Source organism: Pollachius pollachius (genome assembly GCF_949987615.1).
Source record: "Pollachius pollachius genome assembly, chromosome: 18".
Taxonomy (NCBI): Eukaryota; Metazoa; Chordata; class Actinopteri; order Gadiformes; family Gadidae; genus Pollachius; species Pollachius pollachius.
The window spans coordinates 8,896,940-8,911,806 of NC_136951.1; the positions used below are offsets into that span (position 1 = coordinate 8,896,940).

Here is a 14,867-nt window from a genome sequence, read left to right on the forward strand (position 1 = left end):
ATATCTCCAAGTCATATTATCGTTCTCATTGTAATGTCAGAAGGAACACACACACACACACACACACACACACACACACACACACACACACACACACACACACACACACGTACACACACGCACACACACGGGAGTGTTGTAGTTGTAGATTTTAACACTTTAACAAAACAAGAGAGTTCAAGAAAACCAGGTATGAAAGACAAAGACTTTCATTAACACTTCTGAACCAGTAAGAACAAAGCCTGAGTTTGTTTGGCAAAGAACTCAAGAGCCTCTCCTCAGACCTCAGCCTATATGCTCCAGTCTGCAAATCCATCATCCCTATGTCGCTACCTCATCCTATGCCTCTACTTCCTTATGTGGAAATCCACTGCATTTTCTTATGTGAAAATCCACTGCTCCCTTGTTCTCCTTCTCATGGCTCCCGGCTTGTATGACACCATATATGGAAACATGCTAGCTGCACACATTCAACATACCAGCGTCACACATCCAACAGGCCAACTGCACCCATTCACCTCTTAGCAACTTAGCAAAGGATAGCATATTGCATCTGCACTGGGGGAGTGTGATACTTTGTTAACTCAATGTTTCTCCACACTTATTTGATTCATATAGAGTATAGGCAAGATAATAATTATATATATTTCCAATAGATGTTATCATCAATTTCTCCATAAGAGCCCCAAGCACAATTCTTCACAAGTCACGTATACACACCAAATAAAGGCAGTACAGTAATGGAAGCACTTCTGTCTCCTCAACTCTTGCCATTAAAGTTGGTTGGCGGGCCAGAGAGGTTATACAAGTGCTGTTGTCTGTACCCAAGGCCACAACATTATTACTGACTCATGATCTTATAGGTGTCTCCCAGGCAATTATACAAGTTAGACCACTTCTCCACTCTGTGTTTATTTATATGCATGCATAAATGTGTGCGTGTTTGGATTTGCATGCACGTGGTTCCGAGTGTACATGTGAGAATGTGTGTATGTGTGTGTGTGCTTGTATATGAATGTACATGTGAGAATGTGTGCATGTGTGAGTGTACGTGTGATAATGTGTGTGTGTGTGTGTGTGTGTATGCGTGTGTGTGTATGTGTGAATATGTGTGCTTGGTGTGTGAGGGTGTACACGTATCGATGTGAATGTGTGCGTGCGTAAGTGTGACTGTGTGTGTGTGTGTGTGTGTATGTGTGTGTTGGGTTGTGAGGTTGGCGTAAGTGTGAATGTATGTGTCTGTGTCTACACATTTGCAAATGTCCACGTATATGGTTGCGCTAGTGTCCATGTGAGAATGTCTGTCTGTGTGTGTGTGTGTGTGTGTGTGTGTGTGTGTGTGTGTGTGTGTGTGTGTGTGTGTGTGTGTGTGTGTGTGTGAGAGCATACACGTGAATGGTGAATGTGTGTCTTTGTGTGTGCGTGCACCAGCAAAAAACGCTTTCTCTCCATGAGACTATCCTTGCCCACAGCCACAGGCCCCCTTGTGGAATGTTGTATAGAGCACAGCCTATAGAGGGAGGGCATCCCAGGACATGGCACACACACACACAGTACACAGAGACACACAAAGACATACTCATACACACACACACCCACACACACCCACAAATGCAACACTGAAACACGCAAACATACACAGGAACAAAAACGCAAGCAGACATTCACACAAGGCCATGGGTACGCACACACATTCACACACACAAATGGAGACGCACAAACACACAGGCAAATACAGCTGTTGAGAACCATCACAAACCTTTGGCAGCCGGCCAAGTCAAAGACGGGTAGCGTTGAAGGCCCTGGTTTAGAAAGAAAGAGAAAAAAAGCCCAACACATTTTCCATGTATGTTGTGTTGTGTTAAACATTGAAGAAAGAAACTTGGCAGCACAAACACACATTACTCCGAAACGATTTCCCGGCAATGAGGGGGAGTAAGAATATCATAAATACTGAGATAAGACCTATCTTTGTGTTGCCTATATAGCTGACACATGAGTCTGTGTATTAAAATGGACCATATTTATAGGAGAGGATACGGCTGCGTTTTTGTCCTTGTTGTTGTACAAAATGTTAAGGGCTAAGGTGCATATGGGCCGAATGAACTTGCATAACAAACAATAGTGTGATTTAAAACTGTAAAAACAATTGACAACCAACAACAACATTCAACCAAAGTAATGCCCTCAGACAGCTTTCAACTTGACGTTAAATTAGCTTAACCGACAGTTAACCACAGCGATTACTAAGGTCAGACTATCTATGCCATGACCAACTGTTGGGAAGAATCGGGTGTCGTCATTACACATTGGACTGAGTCTACATGCTAGGGCAGCCTATTCTCAGAAGATACCTTGAATACAAGATCGCGACGATAACATTTCCACTGTGATACCCTTGTTAAGATGGCGGTGATTTTACATTGCGAAGGCATTGTGTAATTACATGCAATGTGTATTGAGTAAACAACGCAATGAAAGTATGCAGTCCTGCCTGGCTTCCAATAATACAAAAAACAGAAGGAAAGAGAACTGCTGAGAAAGAGAGTGGAGTAGAAGTGGAGTTGCGTCGAGATGGAAAGCAAAGCAAAGTGACAGGAAATGAGCACTTCACCACAGCTTATGTGACAGCCAGCCTCATACTGTATAGTGTAAGTGTGTCTGAGGCTGGCTTTCACCTACGGGTTCATGTGAGGTGACCAGCCACATAAACATCCATACTATGGCAGGGTCATAGACTTAAATAACTCCAGCAAATCAAATACAGAGAACTAAAAAAAGTAAAAAGGGTAGACCTGAATTGTTGCTATGCCCATGAGGACAATGGATTTCTAATAAAATGTACACCTAATGCCAATGTCCTTATGATAATGTAATTTAATTGAGTTATCTTTTCCTCTGTGGTTTTGGGCTTTGGAACTCAATTGACTAAAATGTGTTAATATTTGATTAAGAGGAATAAAAACAGCATACATCATTCCCATACTTTCCCATCTCATTTGCTTTTAACCATACTCTTTGACCAAAATAAACCATAGAGACACCCTTGAAACACTATTCAAACCATTGCAGGCCTCTATGAAGTGCAGTACAACTGTACAGGCATTATGCTTAAACGTCCAATAGTCCACGTGATCATGACAGGATGACCCGGAGCAGAACGGTACAGTAACGCGTCCATCACCTTTGACAGTAAGGAACACCATAATCCTATGTGCCCGAACATGTTAACCAGAGCGACATCACGCTCTGGGTCCATGTCCATGTCCAAACACACACAAAACTTAGCTTCATGGAGAAAACCCCAAAACGGATGACACTGAGCTACCCTTTTCAACCCAGTGTGAATATACGAGCGACATTAGGACACTTTCTTCTGGGAGAACTGTGACATCTGGTTGACCATTTGAAACCTTATCGGGACAGATTTGAATAGTGGCTGGGGAATGCTGTATATTTTAATAAACACAATCATTAGCATACATGTACAATAATGCTATATGAAGTGTGGTCGCGAGTTAATGTAGGTCCTACGGCATCACGGCTGGATGTATAACCCTTAAAAACATACCAACACAAAAGTTAAAATGACTAGTTTAGCTGCCGGTGCGAACAAATGCCCCATATCGCATTGCCAAGTCAGCAAAATATCTGGCTAAGTTTCCATATCCTGTAGTAAGGCGATCGATAGGACATAAAAACGAGGTGCGGGCGAAAAAAACACAACGTAAAGCCCTCGTACGAAATGTATGCGCAAGTCAACAAGACAGAGAATATTTACCCCTGTATGCGGCTCCTTCATAAAAAAAATACGTGTCCGCCGGGGGGAGGAGGGGTGGAAGAAGAGGAAGATGTGGGTATCGTATACCCCTCTCAACACCTCTAAAGTTTGCGGGGTACCTCTGGAGCAGGCCCGGGCTTCTCTCGCCTCGCCTGTTCGCTTCACTCTAGCAGCTCGCCCCGCTCGCGCCCCATCATATCCAACGACACTCTGTTCGCGTGCTCTCCGTTTGCAGGAAGTGAACGCAGCTCACATGAACGGTATATGAACTGCGTGCTGCCTGACATCACTCACCGTTCGGTAAAGACTTTTTTAAAGACACAGACGTTTTGTGAAGGGGAAAATGCCGGGTGACACTCGACTTTATTTTAGGTTATATTCAAGTCGGTGTGTGTGTGTGTGTGTGTGTGTGTGTGTGTGTGTGTGTGTGTGTGTGTGTGTGTGTGTGTGTGTGTGTGTGTGTGTGTGCGCGCCGACAAGTCTCGATTCTCAAAGTCGGCGGCACACCGTCGTATGGCGGTGGTGGTGGTGGTGCTGTGCGCAGAAATGTGCACCTTTTTTTTTACCGACACGTTGGTCGAGTTTAAAGGACACTCTATGCGAGTTTAAAGGTGTACTGCTGGCATTTCCGAGCGGCGCGCCGGGGTGATATATTATACCGTGGCCCGATGCGATAACATTTTATATAAACGGCGACAGGATTCGCACCTCCCGCTTCTAAAACGAGGTCAACAGTGCGCCATACAGTCAGCAGCACTGCGTGGTTTGTTATCTCACGGCCCTATGTCGATTATACGGCTATTGTTTACGGAACAGGACATGTGCCGCTCCCCTTATATATTAACTCAGATAGAGTGAACTTTTCTCTCGACGAAACGTCCATTTTTCTAATCAATGTAATAGCTTAAATATGAACTCCCTCACTATAGACTACTTTGCAAAGATAGCTTTACTTTTCCAGTCTGAAAAGTAGGCCTATTGGTGTCTTGCTTGCTGGTATTGTGAGTTTACGTTTCGGTTTTTTATTGGCTTCTCATTTGAGGTTCAAAGTCATCAATGATTACACAACTCTATAAGTCCATACAATGCAAATATTTTGGGTGGTGCCTCGATGGCATGGTTATTTCCACATTATTGAGTACTTTTTTTTGATACTCCATTATTGTATGCATATTTGCAAAAATTTAAACTTCATTCTTTATAAAATACGATAGGTTGCCCAGGGAGCAACTAAATGAGGTTAGAAGATATCGATACGCAGTCTGCAGGCTAAACCTTTTGATTTGCCCTGCACAACTAGTCAACCTGACGTTTCTATTTCACCTCTGTACTGTTGAGACGTTTGGATCTCACTCGGCTCAGAATGTGATGCATATGCGTTGATCCGCAAAACAATAGAGTATTGTTGAGCACCGATTATCCGTGTGCGGCCTTGAGCCATTGCCAGTCTCAAGCAGATCCCGAAGAAAGCAGGCCACGCACTGCAGCGTCGACGCGTCGAGAGCAGTGCACAGACCTACACCAAAGTCCTCCACTGTCTCTGGGGCTTTACCTACGCAATAACCGAATAATAAAAAATACCGTTTAGGAGCAGAGCCATGTGGAAATCACGCCCTTTCGAGCAGGCCGTGTCCGACGAGCGCCCATTATAAGGAGAGATGTACAAGGTCACTGAGTCGATGCTATGGTGGTCTATAGCTTATGCTGTCCTCATTTCCAAGTCTTTGACCGGCTCTCTGTATTTCTTGTAGGGATGCATGTATGCATACTGAGGCTATATAAGGTGATTGGGACACAGCCACAGCCATTGTTATGGTTGGCAGAGATGGGAGAGTTGGGTCGCGGTTGGTCATTGTGTTCTGAGGGAAGCCAAACAGAGGCGCCTGTGAGAAACACTGTGGGCCCGCTTTTGATAGATGACTGATAGAGGCACCAAGTGTTCGTCCGAGCTAATGAGTGCAGAAAACGATAAATCCATGTAGTCGATTTTCAAAAGAAAACGGGTATGAAAATGACAATTGCTAATTTCTGCTTGAATGCTCGTTTTTTTGTTTATCGTTTAAGAAAAACAAACATTGGCTGTTTTTTGGTCAGAAATGCCACATAGTGTTGGTCTCAGTTTCAAAACAGAAAATGAATCATTTGAACGAAGCAAACAGATTTAGTTTTATCACGTTGGCCTCTATCTTGTAATAATTCCATCGTTCTTTATAGGCCTACGTGTTGCCTGTAAATGGTTCATATGAACCACCATGAACCTACCCTTTTCAAGGTCGAGTTTCAAAAGAAAACGTATTTGGAACTTAACTGTGTATTGGAAATAACTTAATTTGAACGTAGAAATACAAAACGACTAAAACCACAATCCAGTGCAATGGCACATACAATTATAAAGTTTTAATCATTTTACGATTGACATATCAAACTGTAAAAACATAAGTGTCACATTAGGCTTGCCTGAACATTACATTGACGAACATCAATTAAGTTGTTTATTTTGTTGGCACACTGTGGCTTCATTTTACAGCCCATAATGAACATAGTCAAGCCAAGTTATCCCAGTTTGACAATCACTGTATGATACTGCCCCCTAGTTAAAACTAAATTAACTGCAATTTGAGAACCAAACGGCACCGACGATGTCATTGACACATACATACTATTGATTTAAATCGTACAGAATTAAATAATGATATTATTTGATGCCAGACAGTCCCTCTTGTAAGGCAATTAGAACAGGTAGGTCAATTTAATCTTGTGACTAGACCATTAAAAACAGACAGCAGGACTGGAAAATCGGATGGTAAAGATAAATACATTAAATTATATTTTGGAAATCAACCATGGTTAAAAATAAAATAAAACATGAACTAAAGAAAAACACTTTCAAGACATTGATTGAGGTGCGGACAGCCCTTCAATAACTAAGGTGTATGCTGTTTCACAAAATAAGTTAATACAGCCAGAGTGCCTTGCAAAAATATTCAATAACAACCCCCATGAATGTTGTCAGGAGTCAAACTATAAGTAGATATGTCCAGAAAAATGAAATATACTGTTTTAATAAGATAATAACATTAGCAAATGGTAAAGAGACCATTTGCTGCAATGGGAAATCTTTACCAGCTTTGCAACCTTGTGTTGGAAGGGTATTTCATGGCAGATTTAGCATCAGATCGTACAGGCTGGTTTGAGGACACTTGTTGTGTACAATGAGCTCCAGAGATCTCAGACGTGTGCGTTTGACTCTGCCACTTGACGACATTCACCTTTTTGAACCTCATGCTTGAGATCGATGAACTACTAAAAGATGAACTTTCTCCCACAACTCACTGATGCAGAATCTCCCATTCATTTACCGCCTATACATTCGTTCCTCCATTTTAGAAAGATACCCAGTCCCCAAAGGTGAAGTATTTGCAGTGTCAGGTGTATGGTCAGGCACGCAACCAGTAGCACTTTGAATAGTGGGCCAACCAAATCCTTGTCCTGCATCTTAGCTGGCAAATTCCTGATGTTTTCCAATAAAGTCCTCTTTTTAATTAGTATTCTTCACAACATAACATGAAGGCCACACTTGAATTGAGACTTGAGCACTTTTAAAATAATGCACCACTCCAGACAGTGTACGGTCGGTGTTGCACGGCTTCCAATTGCATGCTTGAATGCATAACATTTTGTCTTCCCATTTCAGTTCCTTTAGAAAGTCAGTGCTACCAATGCTTATCAAACAGGCGAGGGCATTGGCCAATGTTGGGCCTACCCTGTCCGTTAAGGCAACATGTTTAACCTGCGGGAGCTGGAACCCCACCTCAGTTTATACACCTGCACAACCAGTGTATTTCATGTTATTCACAAAAATCTTGTTGAAACATAAAACCAGTGGCACTTTTAAACATGGTGATAACAAAATCTCCAGGGCTGAAACCTTCTGGTCTTGTCCAACCAAATTCTCATTTGTCTGAGAATCGCTGGCGTTACATTCAGAATGAGAAAACCTTTCTTATCCATTATTATTATTATTATTTTGGAGGGATAGGCTATATTATGTTAGAAATATCATTGAGAGGCTTTGAGTGTGAACATATCAGAATTGGCACCTTGGCCAGAATGGCAGCACAAACCATTGCGACACAATATATTAAATTCAGAACAAGACCGAAAACAGAGTCTTTCTACGAATTTCTTTACTTCTGTCTGACGCGGCGCTCCGTGGCGCTCCTTGGCTTATCTGATGTGCAACCCGCTGAACAATGTAAAACTGACACCGAATTCCTCCACACAGCCCTTTGGTGATATTTGGGCTACTAGGTAGAGTGCCCACAGTGTTTGACTACAGCCCTAAACACCTCAGCATCATTTCTAATTCAGTACAAAGCTGATTTCAATGTGGTTGAATATTTTCGCAAGGCACTGAATTTTACACAAACCATCTGAAGGGGGACCAAATCTTTCTCACACACACGCACACACACACACACACACACACACACACACACACACACACACACACACACACACACACACACACACACACACAGCCTAGTCTACCATTTGTCCCATTGTCCTCCTTCCTCCTTCAAGGCGCTACATGTCCACAAACACCATGAAGCACCAGCCCAGGCCGCCCACCAGGAACATGGTGACGTGCATGCTGTAGATGAACAGGTCGTTGAGCGCGCCAAAGTCCAGCCGCCGGTGCCCCAGCAGCAGAAGGATCACGGACAGCTTGTACTGGAGCCGCAGGAGCGCGCGCACACCGGCGTACTGCGCCAGGAAGAGTGCCGACAGCGCCACCCACAGCAGCGACGTCACCAGGCTGCAGCCGAAGTACAGCAGGAAGCGCAGGAAGCTGTACATGCAGCGCGAGCGCAGGTACAGGTCAAAGTTGTTGTACTTGGTGGCGTGCGCCAGCTGGCCGCCGCGGGAGGCGCCGCAGGCCGAGTGCATGCACGTGGTGTGGGGGCCGTGGAAGCTGCGCGCCCTCCGCGGGATGGGGATCACAGGCATGGGTGGGCCGGCCGCACCCCGGGCGAGGACACGCACCGAGGGGAGGGCCGGTGGGAGCAGTGGTGACGGGCGGGCCGAGTCCTCTGTTGTGTTGCTGTTTGCGCCCCGGGCATTAGCATTATTGGGTTGTTGTTGTCGGTGAACTCGGGAGTGGCTCTTGTTTAAAGGGGTACCTGGTGGTGGAGAACCCTCTGGTTGCAGCAGCTGTGCTGGTCTTCAAAGTCCTGGAAGGGAAGGAGTTGTTTCGGGTCGGGAAAGCAACGCCATGGTTCTGTGAGGAACACAATCTGTGTTAATCAGGCGTTATTGGGTGTGAAGTAGGGATTTTTAAATTGGGGGAACTCTTGCCATTCATGTATGTCATCCAACATGTCATTGGCCCAGGCACCATTTGTGAGTATCTAAACGATGGCACGATATAGCACCTTCAATTGGAATATTAAGAACTCTGCATTTCAATATGGACATATTTAGACCATACTAGTAAAAACTAAATAAGATACAAATTGCTCAGACAACTCAAGGAGTGCTTTAGGCCATAATCAACAATCCAAACAGAAAAGCAAAAACGTGGGAGGAGTGGTACAAAGCACGCTACCTATAACCACTACACCACCATTCCTGCGTTATAACATACATAAACACAACACCTAAAGAGCTGTGGTTGTCTCGTCATAAATGTAGGCATATATTCAATACATAAAATGGGCGACCCTTTTTGAGATAACATGGTTATCGCGCAATACAGAAGTGACTGTTAACGGTTTGCACGATGCATCTATTATGACTTAATCTGTCAGGATCTGCTATACATATATATACGTTTTTAAATGAGTTTTTAAATGAAAACAACGTTGATTCATCTCACATGGAAAATTCCTCGAACGTCTCCATCACCAACATGCAACCTCGTACAGAGATGACCCCTACATATAACCGCATTCCACTTATAAACTACATTTTTATGAATTAAATCGTTTTCTTCCACGTTTTTAAAAGTGTTAATGTAGTTTCAGCAAATAATGATGATATCTAACGACGGTAGCAGGTACAACGCTTACTAGCGTTTACGACACGTCGCAAAACACAGCAGTCATCCACGATGACGGCAGACGTGAATTAAAGGTATAGCGTTACAATAATTTCGCTGAATAAGTGCTTATTCATTTTAGCATGTATAATATAATATATTATGTGGCGAAATCTGTGATTTTACCCTCAAATAATAGCCCTTAAATCTTACGTTCAGCCTTAAGGCACTTTTTGTTTCCTTTTTCAGACTGCTCAGATGAAATTACTGAATACTAATTTACAACCATGTGATGCATTACTATTCTGTTACAACAAATGTACCGGCACACACACATCTAATGGAACACACATAGTCACCAGCCTTGAGAAAGAGAGAGAGAGAGAGAGAGAGAGAGAGAGAGAGAGAGAGAGAGAGAGAGAGAGAGAGCTATACATTATGCGCGGTGTCTGTCCTTGAGCCAGCAATAAATAAAATTGCCTTGTTAAGACCCATTAGGCTTGCTGGCCTAGCCTCATCTTCAACTTTCTCTGCACATCAAGTCACCTTCAGTGTTGGGATTTATGAGCTAGCCAAATGATTACATCTCAGTTATGTGAAAGCTGGCAGGGCATCTGATAAATTACAAACATAGGCAGTTTAAAAAAAGTAGTTTATTACATTCATTAATAGTGTGCTGACTTACATAGCTAGCAATTTAGATGCATCATATGCAAAATAAATAAAACAAACATAATCATATTTGATCAAACATACATAAACATGTCAAGAGAGGATAAAAAAAAAGGTCTAACTAAAATTGCTTGAAGTTTATGATTCTTTTTAGTAATTAAATACACAGGGTTTTAATTAAAGTGGCAGCCAAATATTTGTGGTAAGCATTGGCCACAAAGATTTGACCCCTCTTAACTTCAGGGTGATTCTTACCAAAACAGCACTAAATCTTTCATACACAACATAGCGTTCAATGTTCAATTCCTTAACAGTTTGCCCAAAAAATATGTGTTTTTAATATGAAAGGCCGCTGATATCTCGGTGGGGCTCAAACCACAAACACAAAGTTCTGTGTGCTAGTTTTAAAAAGCTATACCATTTTAAAGTTTGACGTTTTAAAGGTTCAATGGTCCTTTCTCATAGCATTCCTCTGGGCACGCTGGGTGAATAACACAAGATTTGGTATACAATATAGCAATTTAATCGTTAGGCCTGTGTAACTCTTGACCTTTACTAGTTTCAGTGCTGTGTTGATTGACAAAATAAGAAAGATGTACTGCTAGAAAAAGCATTACAAAAGCCAACAAATTGCTTTGCCTTGGTCGAATTGCCTTGACTTGGTACAAAACAAAACACTTCAGCTGTTGGCCACTGGGGCGCGCTGTTTCCTAAGCATTTATGTCATCTAGAAAGGAGATTCCCTCTTTTAGTGAGTGAAGGAAAGCAGCATTTTGTTAGATTAATAACACACACACACACACACACACACACACACACACACACACACACACACACACACACACACACACACACAAACACGCACAGCCAACTCTAACGTTTGTACCATTTTCCTCCTTCAAGGCATCGTGACACTACAACCCAATAAGGCCTAGTGAAACAAGCCTTTTACGTATTTATTTTTAACATTCCAATTTTTTCCTATCTTCCTTAGTTTTTTTGATTACCCTGCATAAAGATACAGCATTATGCTCTTAAATGGCCTCTAAAGGAACATTGCCAAGACTGTGATATGGGCATCACTCTCAGCATCTGGTTAATAAACACATAGGCGCTGAGAAAGCTCCTCTATCCTGCTGCCTTGAAGAAAAACGATATCATTAAAGATGGTTATGGCATCCAGTAAACCCCCATAAAGGCGCCAGAGTGGTCCCTGATCATTCATTATGGTAATATCGTAAACATACACACACTTTGCCACTCTGAAAGGTGAGTTTTTTCAAGGCGTCGCAGCATCTTGCAGTAAGTTTTGAGGTTGTTGTTGAAGTGCAAGGAATAAACGGGTTACTTTTCGTGCGTTCTTAGTGTGTAAATGAGAATGGTGTGTTTTAGAGGTCAAAAACATTTCTTTGTTTGTTTGTTCTTCATAGTTCATTGCTATCAAGTTTGTTTGGTGTGCAGCAATTAAAATGCCTTCAAAAGTGTTTATTCTTTGTGAAGTTGGTTTCTTTATATATGAAGAGACCTTTTTTCCGATATAATGTTCAAGAAGGCATAACAAATCTTCTGCCCCCATGCTAACACCTCTAAATAAATTGCTTTCTTGGTAAAAAAGTGAACACACCGAACAAGATTAAAGGTTTTAAACGGTAAAAATCCTCTCTGACTTCCTCAAATACACTTGAGGGAAATCAATTCATTAATTAACTAAGTAGAGGTCACAGCCGATAGTGGGCCGAAGACAAATGAAATCAATTAGGGCCGGGCTAACAAGATGAGAGAGATTTTAATTAGTTCAAGTTTAATCAAAGGTATGTTGGAACTATTTGGTGTTATGACCCAATCCAATAGATTTCCTTCCGGAAAGATCCATGGGGGCCTGTTGTTGGCATCAAGCATTGACCACTCAGGGGTGTCCATGGGGAACATTGAAATAGACCAGAATATGCCTACCCAGACGTAGTGGTGCTGGGATTGTGGATAAGTTCTAATGAAATTAGTGGTCAGGATAGATGGTCACTCTCTTGCAGCAAGTCAGAGTAATGTGCAATTGTGCTATAGCCAGTTTACGTCATTCTCTTTCTGTCTGTGTCTGTTTGATTTAGTTGTGTCTCATCGCTACAATGCTAAAAACACGTGTGCGCATACAAATGATGACTTTGCGTGAGTGCTTTTGACACTTCACTTCCTGTGAAACCATCTGTTGTCATTAAAATGGTCCCCAGATAAACTGCAGGTCCGGAGTAATCAACCACCACCACTACCGCCATATGTTGGGTCAAGGATATCCTGCTACACACGTACAAGAGCCACAATGCAGAATAACATTTGCTGGATTCTTTTGTATGATTTGATCAACCCATTTCAAGACACTGAAGGCAACATTGAGTTTTTAAGGCATAAATGTTATACACAAATCTTTTGCAAAAACAACTTTACACGCATGCGCTTGTTCATGTATTTGTCAGCATATGGAATGCAAATTGTTATTCTGCAATTTCATTTCAGTAATGCAAGATTTCTGTGATGGGAGATGGTCGAAAACGACTATTGTGATCAAGAAAAACTCACTCTCTCTTTCTCTCTCCCCCACCCCCCCTCCTCTGGGATTAGGTGATAGTTGGTGTTAATCCCTGGCATAAAGGAGGAGAGCTGGTACTGGATTAGAGAGGAGGCCAGTGTAGTTCACGATGCAAGTGCACCGTGATATCTGTATGTTTTTTTTGCTGTGGTGGTGTTGTGGTGGAATACGTATGCTAAGACTGGGACTTCAGGGTGCCGGCCTTCCCACTGTTCTCAGGGTTCAAACTTGCAACCAAGCAGGGTGAAGCAACTTTTGTAGGTGAAGCAACCTCCAGAACATCTCTCATCTGCCTCAAAATATACTTATAAAGCATACAGCTATTTATTTTGAATGTATGCACGCACTGTCTCCCCTCCCTTAGTTTCTAATCCCTTATTCTTTACTATCCTATTTAGTGTAGTATTCGATTGTCTTTAATTTCAATGGACTTGGTCCATCCAACATTCAATGTCTGTAATTAATACAGTTATTTAACTATCTTTAAGTCTTTTAAATGTGATCCTTCCTATGTGATGCAATGTGAACAGCCTTTGGGTTTGAAGGGGTTTTATTTCTATTTTAACCTTTATTTTACCAGGCAAGTCTTTAAGAGCACGTGGCCTTTGTCAACAGCAGCCAGGCAGGTAGCAGAAGCTTGAAGATAAAGGGGGTGGAATATTAATTGGATAAGGATACAAAAACACAGTAGACGTCAGTAGAAGGCAAGCTATATGAATAAATTAAACATACTTCACTGCTCTATGTAGTGTTTTGGGAGTGTGTGTGTGTGTGTGTGTGTGTGTGTGTGTGTGTGTGTGTGTGTGTGTGTGTGTGTGTGTGTCAAGTAAAGTGTATGTCAAGTATAGTGAAGGGTAGGGTTCAACCTTTGACCTCTGTGAACTTGTCCTGTTACCTTATAGAATACACTTCCTATTCTAACGCCATTATGGATTGCTGTAAAGGCACAGGCAAGTCAATAGTGTAGGTATTGTATTGAATAGAAAAGTATTCTAGATATGAGTTAGTTATGAACCATTGATTAAAACTGTGGAAAATACAATACAATAATCAAATAGAAATGTCTTAACAAACCCCTTCAGTCAACAGCACACACACACACACACACACACACACACACACACACACACACACACACACACACACCTACACACACACACACACACACACAGGCACACACACAAACACGCACACACCGACTACACACACACATCTTAATCCAACTTCAGTTTACAATTTAATGAACCCACCGGAAACATATTGATCTGAGATCAGAAAGTCTGGCTGCAATACACATTCAATATAAATTATAACACATATGCAGAAATATAAGTCAACGTATGGCCACAGTTGTAGACTATTATGTGTTGTATTTGTCTTACTAGGAAGTCATTGACCAAAACATTACTTTCTAATAAACTGTGCAGAGAGTGAGAGAAAGGTCAATGTCGACTGGTTTGTTGACCAGTGGGGGGGCGAGTGCCAATAAAGGCTGTTAAAGTTGGTGACAGGTTAGAAACCCAGGGTGTGAAGGGGCTTCTCTGTGGGTGGCAACCTTTGTGCTTCCGGTCAGCCATTTGCACACACACACACACACACACACACACAAACACACACACACACACACACACACACACACACACACACACACACACACACATACACACTTACACACATACACACGCACATAGGCTCACACACACATACACAGGCACACACACACATAGACACATATGCACATGCATGCATGCACTTCCGATGCACACACACACACACACACACACACACACACA

The 14,867-nt window shown here is 42.3% G+C and overlaps 2 protein-coding genes across 4 annotated transcripts in view; both read right to left on the bottom strand.

Moving 5' to 3' along the window:
• nacc2 (NACC family member 2) overlaps positions 1–4,003 on the bottom strand; it is a 32,782-nt gene extending 28,779 nt beyond the window's left edge. The window contains exons 1-2 of one of the 3 annotated variants that reach the window (XM_079756027.1): positions 3,782–4,003; positions 1,760–1,802 (exon numbers count right to left, since the gene is read on the bottom strand). The gene's annotated coding sequence lies outside the window, so the exon portion shown is untranslated. The remainder of the gene's footprint in view (positions 1–1,759; positions 1,803–3,781) is intronic. The other 2 variants (XM_079756028.1, XM_079756026.1) reach the window with 2 other exon arrangements.
• Positions 4,004–6,163: 2,160 nt separating this feature from the next.
• tmem250 (transmembrane protein 250) lies at positions 6,164–9,840 on the bottom strand. The gene is made up of 2 exons (XM_079755492.1): positions 9,660–9,840; positions 6,164–9,062 (listed from the first exon to the last, which is right to left on the bottom strand). The coding sequence occupies exon 2, from the start codon at positions 8,789–8,791 to the stop codon at positions 8,369–8,371; it is 423 nt and encodes a 140-aa protein (XP_079611618.1). The 5' UTR covers positions 8,792–9,062; positions 9,660–9,840; the 3' UTR covers positions 6,164–8,368.
• Positions 9,841–14,867: the final 5,027 nt, after the last annotated feature.